Source organism: Protomyctophum parallelum (genome assembly GCF_964188405.1).
Source record: "Protomyctophum parallelum genome assembly, chromosome: 20".
Classification (NCBI taxonomy): Eukaryota; Metazoa; Chordata; class Actinopteri; order Myctophiformes; family Myctophidae; genus Protomyctophum; species Protomyctophum parallelum.
In genome coordinates, this window is record NC_139718.1 from 14,190,366 (window position 1) to 14,204,095 (window position 13,730).

The 13,730-nt window shown below is 43.4% G+C and overlaps 3 protein-coding genes across 3 annotated transcripts in view; all 3 read right to left on the reverse strand.

Moving 5' to 3' along the window:
* Positions 1-13,730, reverse strand: part of LOC310878263 (signal-induced proliferation-associated 1-like protein 1) — a 303,780-nt gene that overhangs the window by 81,226 nt on the left and 208,824 nt on the right. The gene's annotated exons all lie outside the window — the stretch shown is intronic.
* LOC310877657 (pre-mRNA-splicing factor RBM22) lies at positions 853-1,538 on the reverse strand (the record flags this gene model as incomplete). The annotated part of the gene is made up of 1 exon (XM_083791608.1): positions 853-1,538. Exon 1 carries the CDS (start codon positions 1,534-1,536, stop codon positions 853-855), a length of 684 nt encoding a protein of 227 aa, XP_083647734.1. The 5' UTR covers positions 1,537-1,538.
* LOC310878383 (regulator of G-protein signaling 6-like) overlaps positions 8,449-13,730 on the reverse strand; it is a 103,076-nt gene continuing 97,794 nt past the window's right edge. Inside the window, exons 13-17 of the mRNA XM_083792699.1 lie at positions 12,724-12,849; positions 11,675-11,861; positions 9,957-10,046; positions 9,335-9,397; positions 8,449-8,581 (exon numbers count right to left, since the gene is read on the reverse strand). Of these exons, the coding sequence (XP_083648825.1) occupies positions 8,531-8,581; positions 9,335-9,397; positions 9,957-10,046; positions 11,675-11,861; positions 12,724-12,849 (517 nt within the window). The 3' untranslated portion in view covers positions 8,449-8,530. The remainder of the gene's footprint in view (positions 8,582-9,334; positions 9,398-9,956; positions 10,047-11,674; positions 11,862-12,723; positions 12,850-13,730) is intronic.

Genomic DNA, 13,730 nt, shown 5'->3' on the forward strand with positions numbered 1-13,730 from the left:
AGACCCGTCCGTACCTGTCTATTTATGTTTATACAAGATGTGAAGGATGCATTTTGGATTCCAGATTTTACGGGGCCAGTTTCGAATTGCAGCCGTCCGTAGGTGCCCTTTGAGGGCGGTTTTGAAGGAGTCAAAGGAATTGCTCTTAATGACTGTTGGTAGGGCGTTCTAGGACTCTCTAGTGCCCCCCACATGAACATCAGTATTAGTCCTCCTAAACTAACTATTTAGATGCTGGTGCAACTCATGTGGGTTATGTTTATATATATATATACATACATACAAACATATACATATATACATACATACATACATACATACATACATACTGTAGGTATGCGGTCTAGCTTAAACTTGGACTCAGGGGAGTGGACGCCTCTGCCTTGCATAGTCCCCAGTGAATAGGCAGTTTGCCCTTCACTGGTAACCCTATTTTGGACTCATTTTAAATATATGAAGGTATTGCGGGCAGGGATTTTTACAAAAAAGCCTCCCCTTTTAAAATACATACACACATACATACATTTCAGAAGTTTTTGCAGTTTTTAAGGACCCACTTTTAGGCCTTTTTTTAAACCCTACCCATTTTAACCAAATACATACATATATAGTCATACATACATACATACATACAGTTATATTTAGTTTGCTCATAAATGTACGTGCGTCTACAGAATTGGAACCCGTGTGGCCTTCTGTAATTCCGTTTTGATGCTGACCAGTGTTGATTTGACAGCAAATTTTCATTTTAGTCATATCTCTTGAATAGTTTTCATTTCGTTTTTAATAGTCACATTTTAGTCACCTGGAATGTTTGTGTTAGTCTAGTTTTAGTCGACTAAATATAATATTTTAGTTAACTAAATCTAAACGAGGCATCGTGGAGGCTCTCTTTAGCAGCTTGTCAGCTACCGGGTCGTTGATGCCATAATAACGGTCCTTTATGTTCTGGTCAGCCAGCGGGTCATCTGGATCTGTGGGCTTCTCATGCCTGTAGGGACACTCCTCTCCTCTCTTGCACTCTCCCTTCACCCAGAATGAGCAGATGTGTGGCCGGTTCCTCTTGTAGTAGGGCGTGGTGCGGGCAAGTTTCAACAACATGTCACTGGAGCTGGGCGCCTTGCCCAGGAGACCCACCGGCCTCGTCCCGTCAGAGCTGGCTATCTCCCTCTCCATGTTCTGTGTGTAGTATTCCATATTCACGTCCGACTTGGGAACATCGTCCTTGACATTGAGCCCTGTGTCTCGCACCTGGATGGGTAAACCATATTCCAGGTCAAGCAAGCATGTCTGGCAGACATTCTTCATCTTACTGCAGGTCTGGCAAACCTCAGTCCTCTTGAAACGCATGCGAGTTCCAGGACACCAACGGAATACGGTGAACGGACGAATGCATATCTTGCATTCTTTCCCATACTTCTCCTTGGTCATACGGATGTAGGGATTTTCTCCTAAACATGTCTGGCACAGAATAGGAAAGTCTGCGTCTTCCCAGTTCTGTCTGTTGTATGTGTTAGCTCCCAGGGACGTCGCCATTTCGACAAGAAGTGTGTCAGAGACAGAGACAGACAAAACACACACAGTATAGATGGATACTGGAAGTCAGCTTGGGCTGCAGAGATAAGACCCACCCTGTTTATTTATGTTTGTACAAGTATTGTCCTATGTGCTGTGTCTTCCTTGGGTCCTGTAGATTCCGTGTGCGTGGCTTGGTATCTGAGGTTTAGAGGCTGGGATCTGCCTTTTATAATGTGCAAGTCACGATGATGTCACCACTGTGTATATCACTATATCCATATTTGGGGTTTCTACATTAATCTGATGTCAGCGCTGGATATCGCCGTTGTCTCCATATATGGGACTATAGGTTATCCCCATATATGGAGTTCTAAGTGAAAGCCTTCGTAACAGCTTGAAGGACCATATAAGATAGCTCGAACTAGTAATAATAATAATAATACATTTTATTTATATGGCGCCTTTCAGGTCACTCAAGGTCGCCTAACAAAACAGAAAAATACAATACAATAAAGCAAGTATAAAATACAGCAAGTTTAAAATACACACAAAAGGCCTGCAGCAGACTTCTACTCAAGGTGGGAGTAAGCTTGTCTGAATAGGTGAGTTTTGAGGTGGGATTTGAAGGTGGGGAGTGAGTCCATGTTTCGAATGTCGGGGGGAAGGCTGTTCCAGAGGCGAGGGGCAGAGCGGCTGAAAGCTCTACCCCCCATGGTGGACAAACGAGCTGGGGGAACAGTGAGGTTGGTGGAGGAGGCAGACCTGAGTGACCGGGTGGGAGTGTTGATATGGATGAGATCAGACAGGTATGGGGGGGAGAGGTTATGGATGGCATTGAATGTCTTGAGGAGGATCTTGTAATCTATGCGGTATTTGATGGGTAGCCAGTGGAGTTGGTGAAGAACGGGGGTGATGTGGGAGATGGCAGGGGTTTTGGTGATGATGCGGGCTGCAGCGTTCTGGACCAGTTGGATTTTATGGAGGAGTTTGTGGGGGAGACCGAAGAGAAGGGAGTTACAGTAATCGAGGCGGGAGATGACCAGAGAAAGGACTAGGATGGCAGTGTTGTTGGGGGTGAGTGAAGGGCGGAGGCGGTTGATGTTGCGGAGGTGAAAGTAGGCTGACCGGATGGTGTTATTGATGTGGGTATGAAAAGACGACACCCAGACTCTTGACCTGGGGGGAAGGGGAAACCGAGTTGTCTATGGTGAGTGTAAAACTGGGCTGCTTGGTGAGTGAGGATTTGGTACCAATGAGGGTTAACTCGGTTTTATTGCCATTTAGTTTGAGGAGGGATGAGGTGAACCAGTCTTTAATTTCGTGAAGACAGGCGCAGAGGGAGGGTGGTGGGAGGGTGGAGGTAGGTGTGGAGGAGAAATAGAGCTGGGTGTCGTCCGCGTAACAGTGGAAATTGATGTTGTGTTTGCGGAATATTGAGCCAAGTGGGAGGAGGTATATTATGAATAATATGGGGCCAAGGACAGAGCCCTGGGGGAACACCAGAGGAGAGGGGAGAGGAGTGGGATATGAAAGATTTTAGCTGAATGAACTGAGTACGGTCGGAGAGATAGGAATGGAACCAGTGTAGGGGTGTGTCGGATATGCCAATGGAGGCTAGACGGTCGAGGAGGATGGAGTGTGAGATGGTGTCAAAGGCTGCGGTCATGTCGAGAAGGATGAGAATAGATAACTGTCCAGAGTCGGCTGCTAACAGGAGGTCGTTGGTGATTTTTATTAGGGCTGTTTCTGTACTGTGGTGGGGGCGGAAACCAGACTGAAACTGTTCATATAGTGCTGGTTGTCTCGGCTAGGACCCGCTGCAGTGGGGTCTGATTCGAACTTAAACCGGCTGAATATGGTGTCTTGAGTCTTGTCCTATGTGCTGTATCCTGTATCTTGCTTGTGTGCTGTAAAGTAATTGAGATTGTTGGAGATACCGTGTGCGTGGCTTGCGGTATCCATCTATACTGGAAGTCAGCTTGGGCTGAAACTTTCTCAAATATGAAGATGACTGAGATCATACTACTGACTTCATAGATGACATCAGTCTGAAGATGTGAAGGATGCATTTTAGATTTCAGATTTTACAGGGGCCAGTTTCGAATTGCAGCCGTCCCGTAGGTGCCCTTTGAGTGCGGTTTTGAAGGAGTCAAAGGAATTGCTCTTAATGACTGTTGGTAGGGCGTTCTAGGACTCTCTAGTGCCCCCCACATGAACATCAGTATTAGTCCTCCTAAACTAACTATTTAGATGCTGGTGCAACTCATGTGGGTTATGTTTATATATATATATATATATATCACAGATTCACACACACATATAAGACAGTTATATTTAGTTTGCTCATAAACGTACGTGCGTCTACAGAATTGGGACCCATGTGGCCTTCTGTAATTCCATTTAGATGCTGACCAGTGTTGATTTTGACAGCAAATTTTGATTTTAGTTTTAGTCATATCTCTTGAATAGTTTTCATTTAGTTTTGAATAGTAACATTTTAGTCACCTGGAAAGTTTGTGTTAGTCGACTAAATAGGCTATAAGATTTTAGTTAACTAAATCTAGTTGATTAATTATTTTTGGCAGGCCTTGATGGCTATGCCATCATAATGACAGATTTTACACTTGCTGAAAATAGCTGATCTACAAGCTCACACGTCACGCTGCGACGCGTTGTGAGCTTGTAGATTGGCTATTTTCAGAATGCAACCAAGTGTAAAATGACTTATAGGCCTACTAGATCTCTTGTACACTAGTCCCTTCCTAAGATTGTAGTCTAGTTGAAACTGTCAATATATTTAGTCTTAGTCATCATAGCTTAGTTTTCATTTAGTTTTCCGTCAGTGAAATACAATAGAACAATTACAAAACAATAGAACAATTAAAAAACGCGTAGCCTACCTGCGGGACAACTGCAAAGTAATGCACCAGTAATGCACGGAGACCCAGACCACAGAAGTTCACTTCAGAAGTTCAGAAGCACTCACAAATATGCTCAGCAATGTCAGCATGATGGTCAGTATCATGTAGGCATATTGTAGTCCCAGGCTAATTTACAAAAGGACACTTCAAAATCACATGTGATTGTGAACACATCAAGGCTACATCACAGGCTATACAATTACAAAGCAGAGTTCAACTCAATAAAAGACAGGCAACAGGTCCAGCGGTTTTATTATTTGGTACCCATAATAAGATAGTACTGTAGGTGCTTGGGTCTGTCAAGCTTGATTCATACTCCATCGCACAACGCTGTCGGCCTAGCCGACAAAACCCGATCTTGTCGGCAAGTGACACCGTTGTACTACAAAGTATAAACTAGGCTTTAGAGTGCCAGTAGTTATCTTGCTGATTGAGACACTAGAAGCACAAAATGCCCTGGATATTTTACATGCATAGTAATGTGTGCCCATACCATAAAGTGTGCTTTTAGATAATGAAAATCTATAGAACCACACACACACACACACATATATATATATATATATATATATATATATATGTGTGTGTGTGTGTGTGTGTGTGTGTGTGTGTACACACATACACAAAATGCACTCTGTACATAGTGCCCATTTTGTGCAGAGAATAATATTCAGCATAATATTCAATACACTGACTCGATGAATTAATTCTGTCTACATTATAATCCAGATATTTGATATATCAATATTAATAATAAATATCAACTGTACAGTGCATTGCAATGACTCTAATAGAAAATAATTGCCTGGAATAATATAGCTATAGTTCACTGGTTCAGTGGTGTGTGTGTGTGTGTGTAGTGTAGGCTAATGTCACCATATATAGCAGCCACTGGCAGTTGACAAGGCCCCGTGTGGGAGCTAGTAAGACTGAACTGTCCTGAACAGTCCAAGCACTTTCTGTCAGTAGTAGGAGGAGGCCATATCGGGGGAGAGAGGTGTGTTGCACCAGATGTAAAGGGCATAGTAGAGGCCATGTTGTGCTGCCGCAGATAGAAACCACATTCATTTTTCCCATTGACATTTACAAAGACATATTTATGTACCCTGCAGGGCCTGTACATTTATTTTAAGCCTGGAAACAAGCCATCCAGGCTCTTGGTCAATCATGACCCCATAACATTGTTGATTATGATTTATTTTGAGTGGCGCTAGGCTAGCCCCTCCTACATTCAGCTATAGTGTACATTTTTGTCCTAACATAAACATCAAATGCCATAGACAATTAATGGAGATGTGTCTGAGCAAATCGGTATTTTTGTGTTAACACAAACAATGCCATTGACAATGGATAATTTACGTCATATGCAGACGAGCAAATTGGCTATTTTGGTATTTTTTTGTTTGACGTCATGTCGTACGATAAGAGCTCCCCTCACTTAAAAAAAAAATATTTCATTATATTATTATACTAGCTAAGCTTTAATATATACATTGTTTTCTGTGGTTTTCAAATATTTTTTGACACAGAATCAAATATTATTCACCAGGTGCCTGTATGGATTGGTACCAGCTGGCTTACAATTATTAACATAAATATGTATATAATAATTTAAATTATTAATAATATGATCTCACGCAATAATATATCCCTATGGGGAAAACGGATGGGATTTATATCTGTGGCGCCACAAAATGGCAGCCACTGCTACACCCCATTGAATAGCCATAATGGGTCAAAGAATGTTTCCAGTATTTGGTGGGTTGTGTGACGTCCAAGCATTATGTATAAAGGTCTTCGGTGAGAAACCGCAGCTTGCTGTTGGTTTCCACACCATTTGCAAGCTTCCCCCAGGCTAAACATCAAATAATTCTCCAGTAACATGCAGTTATAAAACCATGGGTTGACAAAATAGTTCTGAAGTTGGAGATCTACCAAAATGAGGAGTTACAAGGAAATGTGTCCTTGAAGAATGGAACATGTGGCATCAGTTGAGGAAGAAACAGAAAACAAAGAATAAAGTATAGGTTCATTCATGCAACACAACAGCAATCAAACAGAGTTGAACACCCCACGTTAGCCAGCTGGCCTTGCATTCTCCCCTACATTGCATGAGTTGACATCATAAAAGGAATAGGCCACTACTTGCACTTTCAAGACCTGGGCTGGTCTTGTGGCTTATCTACCACTAGATGGCGCTGTGGCACTGACAACATAAGTAGATTACACTTGGGAGTCCAACAAGCATGTGGACACCACCTCTTGCTGTGTGACATAATTAAAGTGACATTCATCAAGGATTTGCATAATCACACACAACCTATGACAGAAAGAAAATGTGTAATCATTTCGATTCGAACAAACAGGACTGCTATAACTGCAAGGGACCATGTTTTTTTAAGCCTCTCTACAATTCCAATGGAGAAGTGTTCATTGACATAATGACAAATGTGAAGATTTATGGGCTGAAATAAACGTATGTTTTGTCAATATTCTGCTGACATTAGAAGATGGTCAATGGTCTACCTGTTATGTAATCGGAATGGTAAACTTGTTAGTTGGTGTCGTACTTGTAATATGTAGTGTCTCTCAGCATACTGTGCCATACATCTTTGCTACAAATAACTAGAGTATTTAGACCTAGCATTAATTCAATAAAGCCATTTTGAAGACTGCAACGATGCTTTGTCAATGCTACATAAAGCCCTTACGCCAGATTTTGGAATGTAATGAAGCATGGGAAATTATACCCTCAAAAATAAATGTCTGTAGACCGCAGCAGTTAAAATGTATGGGCAAACAGAGATATATAGTCCCGATCACTACCAAAAGATTATGTTCATCAGTAAAACGACATATATTATGTGCTTTATAAGAAACAGACATGGTATAAATTTCAAATCTATAAAAAGATACTGGATATATATATATATATATATATATATATCTATCCCAAGTGTTTTCCTGTTCTCTTTATTGCTGGCTGCCTTGTGAGTAAAGAGACGTACTGTATGAAACGTTAATGTGAATATATTCCAACGTGCTTCTTAGTCTGAACTGTATGTATAACTGTGTCTGTATCTGAAGTAGGACTTTCAGGCTTTGTTGTTGACTAAATTAATAGTCCATTCAATCAATCAATGCTTCTCCCACATCTTTCTATTCATGTATGCAATCATACAGAATGAACTTTTAGATGCGGTGTAGTGGTACACAAAGACAAAATATCTGTTCAAACATTACGTTTAGGATTTTCCATGAACAGTATTAAACACACGAGTTATCAACTCAGTCGACTGACATCCTATATTTGTGAACTACTCGACCAATAACCTTAGATGTGCTTGTACTAATGTATATGCTTGCATGCCATGTGGGTGCATTGGCTGAGTTGTCCCAAGTCAACATTGTCCTTTCCCCTCCGTGCTTCTGTTCGGGATACTGAGCCCAGCAGGCCCGGTGTCACAAGTAGGGTTGGGATCCTTCAGGAATTTAACTGTTCCCGGTTCCTTAGTGATTCCCTCTAAGCGGTCCAATTTCCTTAACAGGTTGCCTTTAACGATTCCTATAACAGGACTCCTGTTACAAATGGCCCATTACAGGTCTGTAACTCTGAGACTGGTGTACAAATGGAACCATATGGACCCTCACGGGTCCATGGGTTCTATTTGCACACTCGCAAGAGTCATGGTAGTCCTTCAAATTAAAAAGTTTGAGGACCACCGGTATTGTAATTGTATAGCAGACGTTGACGTCCACACAGCCAGCTCTGACAGTGTGATGGAAACGGTTTCCGGGTATACGGTTTCCCAAATGTGATCGGCGATGTTGGATCCGGGTTCCTGTGGTCCCTCCGGTTTTCTCCGGATCCCAACGATTAGCCACCAGTGCTGCCCTCCCAGTGTAGCAGCGGCGGTCCCCTCCTCGGCAGTGTCTGGGAGTAACCGGAGCAGCAGCAGCAGCAGCTCTACCCTGCAGCCAAGCTCAACCAAAGCACCTCTAGCCCCAGCCTCTGTCTCCAGTTCCCTCGTCCCCTCGTAGCGGTCGCCCCTCCGCGGGGGTCCGGCTGTGCAGCTCCAGCCCAGGCTGTGTCAGGACGACTGCATCAGGCCTGTCAGACGCTTTCCCGTCAACGACTTGCCCTGGAAGACCAACCCAAGACGGGGAAAAACAACAACAACAACAACATCATCATCACTGACCCGAGCTTTGGCCGAGAACAGCATGTAAAGTGTGAGGCAGTGGTGGAAAAAAGTACTCGCATGTTTTACTTAAGTAAAAGGATCAATACTGCAATGTAGAAGTACTCTGTTATGTTAAGTAAAAGTCCAGAATTCAAAATTTACTTGAGTAAAAGTACAAACGTATTGGTGTCAAAATGTACTTAATATATTTTATATTTTATATCTACAAGCTCGTAGATCGGCTATTTGGCCGAAAAGTATATAGGGCTGAAGTGGTTAATGATGTAATAATAATCCGAATCGACAAAGTAACTAGAAACTAAAGTTTAAGTACAATATTTGTCTCTGAGATGTAGTGGAGTAGAAGTTAAAGTACAGAAAATTGGAAATACTCCAATTTTCAGTACTTAAGCACAGTACTTAGGTAAATGTACTTTCCACCACTGGCGTGAGGAGAGTCAATGACACACAATCTCGACTGCATTGGTTCTTCACAAAAAAACAAAAAAACATTCAAATAACCGTTGCTTTACACATCTTAACACCAGCACAATATTAGAAATTATGGACTGGTGGTCACTAGAGTGGAATGTGGTCATGGTCAGTTCACACACTGCAGAAACAAAACAAAGCCACTGGTAGTGAGCCAGCCAGTGTGGTCTGTCTGTCTGTGTTGTGGTGGTTCAGCCCCAGAGCCTCTGGATGACTTACCACGCTGCGGGTGAACTTCTCCAGGGAGGTGCGGCGGCCCTGCTCAGTGTCGGATGGCTGCTGCTGATTGGGGGGGAAGCAGGGTGAGGGTTTGGGTCAGGTCCAGGGTGTCCACGGAGGAGGGGGGTGGTGGTTTGGGGGGGGGGGGGGGGGGGAGGTCAGTGGGAGTGGTGTGAAGCAATAAGGACCAGGGGACAAAGTGGAGAGGAAATATATATATATAGTGAGAGACTGGCGACAGGCCAGCAGGGGCGGCGGAGTGCCTAAAGCAGGGATGTGGGAAGTGACACACTAACAATACACAGGTAGCTGTGATTGGGCTACAAGACACTCCATTACATAGAAACTACCAGCCGATAGATTCTATTGTTTGACGCAGATTGGAGAATGCAAGATTAGTCAAAGAAGAGCACTGACGACATAGACGTTTGCAGCGATGATGACATTTCTAACTCCCCACAGAACATGAATTGAATTAATATTTGTGCAGTGTGATTTCCGCAGGGAAATCGGTATAGAAGGATGAAGTAAGTCGTCACATGAGGTGAGGAGATGAAAGGAGAACGACGACAATGTGAGTGCGACACCGTGGCGGACGGGGGCGGACGTGAGGGTCTCTTACCTTCTTCCTGGCCAACAGGAGGTCTTGGTACACGTTGGAGCGCAGGAAGCGTGCATAGCTGTCACTTTTCATTAGCTTGTAGATGTGCTCCTGAAACGGGAAGACAACTGGTGAGTGAGTGAGTGAGTGAGTGAGTGAGTGAGTGTGTGTGTGTGTGTGTGTGTGTGTGTGTGTGTGTGTGTGTGTGTGTGTGTGTGTGTGTGTGTGTGTGTGTGTGCGCGTGCATGCATGCATGCATGTCAGCCTGGGGGTTACAAATGTAACAAGGGAGGAAAATAGAGAACATGAGAGAGAGAGACAGAAAGAGGTGGGAGGGATGGGTGGGTAGTAATGGAGAGAGAGAGAGTATATAGTATATAGTTTTGCGTAGCCAGACCACTATTCCACAATCTCCGAATGCTAGAGTCTGGAAGACCGGAACTACACCTCCACGAACAGAAGCTGGCATTTCTGTTCACGAAAATATATTTTAAAATATCTTTATTTTTTAATTCCCATTTCTGCTAAGCTATACTTTGATGATTTCGATTCATATTAGGACAAAGTTGCGTTACTACAAAAGACAAAACGGAAGGGAGCAGTCTGGCCACACTAGACTATGTATAATAGTGGTCAGTGGAGGGGTGGGGTGGGCAGGGGGGGGTATTGGAGTTAGACCAAACATGAAAAGGAGGATTTCCCAGGAGAGAGGAGTAGAGTGAACGCTACAGCCGTCAGCTTTAATTCCTTGCCAGGGCACAACACCAACAACACTATGAGCTGCTTGCAAGGGTCTGTTCACGGACATTACCCGCCTCATTAGGCCCTGGCCAAAATAATGGGATAAAGCACATCAGAGGCAGAAGTCCTGCTAATACGAGCGAATGCATGCATGGCGTAGGCCGTAGGGAATTGCTGCTGCTGTGTGTGCACAAACCTTACCGGGTTCTATATATGTTCACAACAGGTCTGTGGATGGGTGGGTATCCCTGCATGCAATACAATACATGCACGTCTATGTCAGTGGTTCTCAAAGTGTGGTCCGGCCAGGGACCCCCAAGGGTCCTTGTGGGGGTTCCAGGAGTGCCCCAGTACAATGACTGATAACGTGGAGCTAAATTAATCATTTCTAACTCCAAGAGTGTATACATGGAGCCAAATACAGGTCCGTTTGGTTCCATTTCAACGCTCTCAGTTATGGGGGTCTACTCTGTGGCCTTAATAATGCATACCAAACTGACGGTCCTTGAAATTAGTAACAGAAGTCCTTTTGTGCACCTACTGTACAGTAAGACAGTCAATGTAGAAGAAGACTAAAAAGAATCCTGCACTGTCTTCACTTTATAGCAGCCATTTAAAGCAGACAATACGTTTTGGTGTCATCCTGATCACCATCATCAGGTCTGACCTTCACCACATGATAAAGTTGGTGCTAAGGAGAAACGTATTAACTGCATTAGTAGTTGCCGTATAAGTGAAGACAGTGTGCCTGATAATATTTTTGGTCCTTGAAATTAAAAGGTTTGAGAACCATTGGTCTATGTACTACACCAATAGTTCCTTCCTTCCTTCCTTCCATATATATTTTTAATCTTTTGAAATAATAATGAAAAACTAAAAAGGGACATTTACTTGCGGGGCCCACAAATGGGCCCCACGACCCACTGTTTGGGAAACACGGTGATACTACACGTTAGCGCAGCAGGCAAGACGTTGCTGACTAGCTAAAGCTGTTCCACCTGAGCGTCCTCGAAGCTGTATCGGCCCGGGTCCTTGATGTTCTGGCTGGTGCGCTCGTAGCTGTGGGAGTCCAGGTTGATGGAGCTGGGCGCTCCCTCCGCCAGGAACTCCTGCCAGATCTCCTGGGCCCGGGAGGCCACCTCCTGGAGCGGCCGCCGCTTCAGCTCCTGCACCGCCAGCCAGAACCTGGTAGAACGGATGACACATCATGACACGCTTCAGTGGGATTATCATCTGTAATCCAGAGGTTCCCACACTGGGGTCCGGTGACCTCCCCAAGGGGTCCTTGAGGAGGTTCCATGGGGTCCCCAGCAACAGTAGTTAATATAGATAGTCACAATCACTTTATCCATTTATATGTTGACTATTCAAAAATAACATATCTAAAAGCTCACAGCGTGTCATGATCTGCTATTTTTGGTATTTTGCCATTTATTTAGGAAAAATGTGCATAATTTTGCACAAATCTGCTATTCTGGCGCTCCCTGGCATGTATCCCTGTCGTCAAATTATAGGCTTTTAACTAAGTTTGCCCATTTGATGGGACCCCTCTTCATTCACAAAATATTTTCAGATGGGGTCCTGTGGCCTAATTTTACAGTATACATTTGGAGCTCTGTGGCCCGGACCGCTAGGTACCTGGGCTCCAATGCAGTGTGACAGCATGTTGCGGGTTTGAGTCCCGATCTCTTTGCTGCGTGTCACTTACACCCGTTTAGAAGAAGAGTACTGTACTGTATCAAAGGCAGAAAAAGCCAAAAAGATATCGTAAAAAACTATTGGGGGTCATTGCCATGAAAAGGTTTGAGAACCACCATTGTAATCAATAATCCTCCCATGAACTCGATAAAAAACCTAAAAATGTTGCGGGGTGGGATTGTCTGTAGGGCTGCAATTGTCAAATTAAATTAGCGATATTCTTTAATAACTGATCGGTTCGATTTAATCGATTAACAGTTGCATGCCTAGCGGTCTGCATGAAACAACATGTACAGTATGTTTCTCCTAAAAGGTATGTCAGGTAGTTGAGTGTGAGGCTCAGACTCACTGCAGGTTCTCTGAGCTGAACTCCGACTCCAGGAACTTGAGGAACTGGTCTCGTCCTGCCGGGTCCTTCAGACATTCCTCCAAGGAGAAGCCCCACTTCTTCACTCGCTGCTGGCTGGGGTCACGGCTGCTAGGAGGAAACAGCGTGGATAGAATATAATATAGAATACAATACAAGAATAGAATAGAATAGGAATTCAAATAATTCCAAAAAGGCACATCCAATGCTCTGATGAAGGCTCATAGCCGAAACGTGTAAGCGTTCCTTTTTGGTGTGTGGCAATAAAGAAATGGAAATGTGAGTACTTTGTCTTCCATTTATTTTTTAAATGTGGATGTGCTACCTTTGGAATCATTTTCATTCCTACTTTTTGATGTATATGTATATGGATTTGGGTTTAGCACTCCACTGAAAACCATTTCTGATGCGCAACCTCTTTTTCTCAAATAGAATAGAATAGTGTAGTCAGGGGATATTAATACAATCTGGGAATACATTTCTTACCAATCATTTTCTTCACCAATGTGTTTGTAAGGGTGTCTACTAACATATCCCACATTGGTTTCTATTCAACCACCCTAGGGGAATTCTGACAGCTGCTGAAAGTTGGGGTACCATCAACATCAACTATATGGCAAAATGTTCTAAATTTCATTATACTTTAAGTAGCATGTGACGTGTCAAACCAGGTGGTTTTCATGATTCTGAACCCATTCCAAGCATTCATTTTGCACAAAAAACACTCCTTGGGCTAAGATGATTGAAAATTGGAAGTACGTACTTCAATAAAGTAATTATACCACAGTACTTGAATAGATGTACTTAGTTACATTCTACCAGTGGAGATGATGGAGGAGGAGGATTATGATGACGAGGACACATTGGGCATACACTCTGGGAGGAGGTGGTTTGTGGGAGAAAGATGGATGCCATGAGAAAGTGATCAAACCATCTCGTTCCGCTGCCTCCACCAGGCAGACAGCGACTAAATCCAAACAAATCCTTTT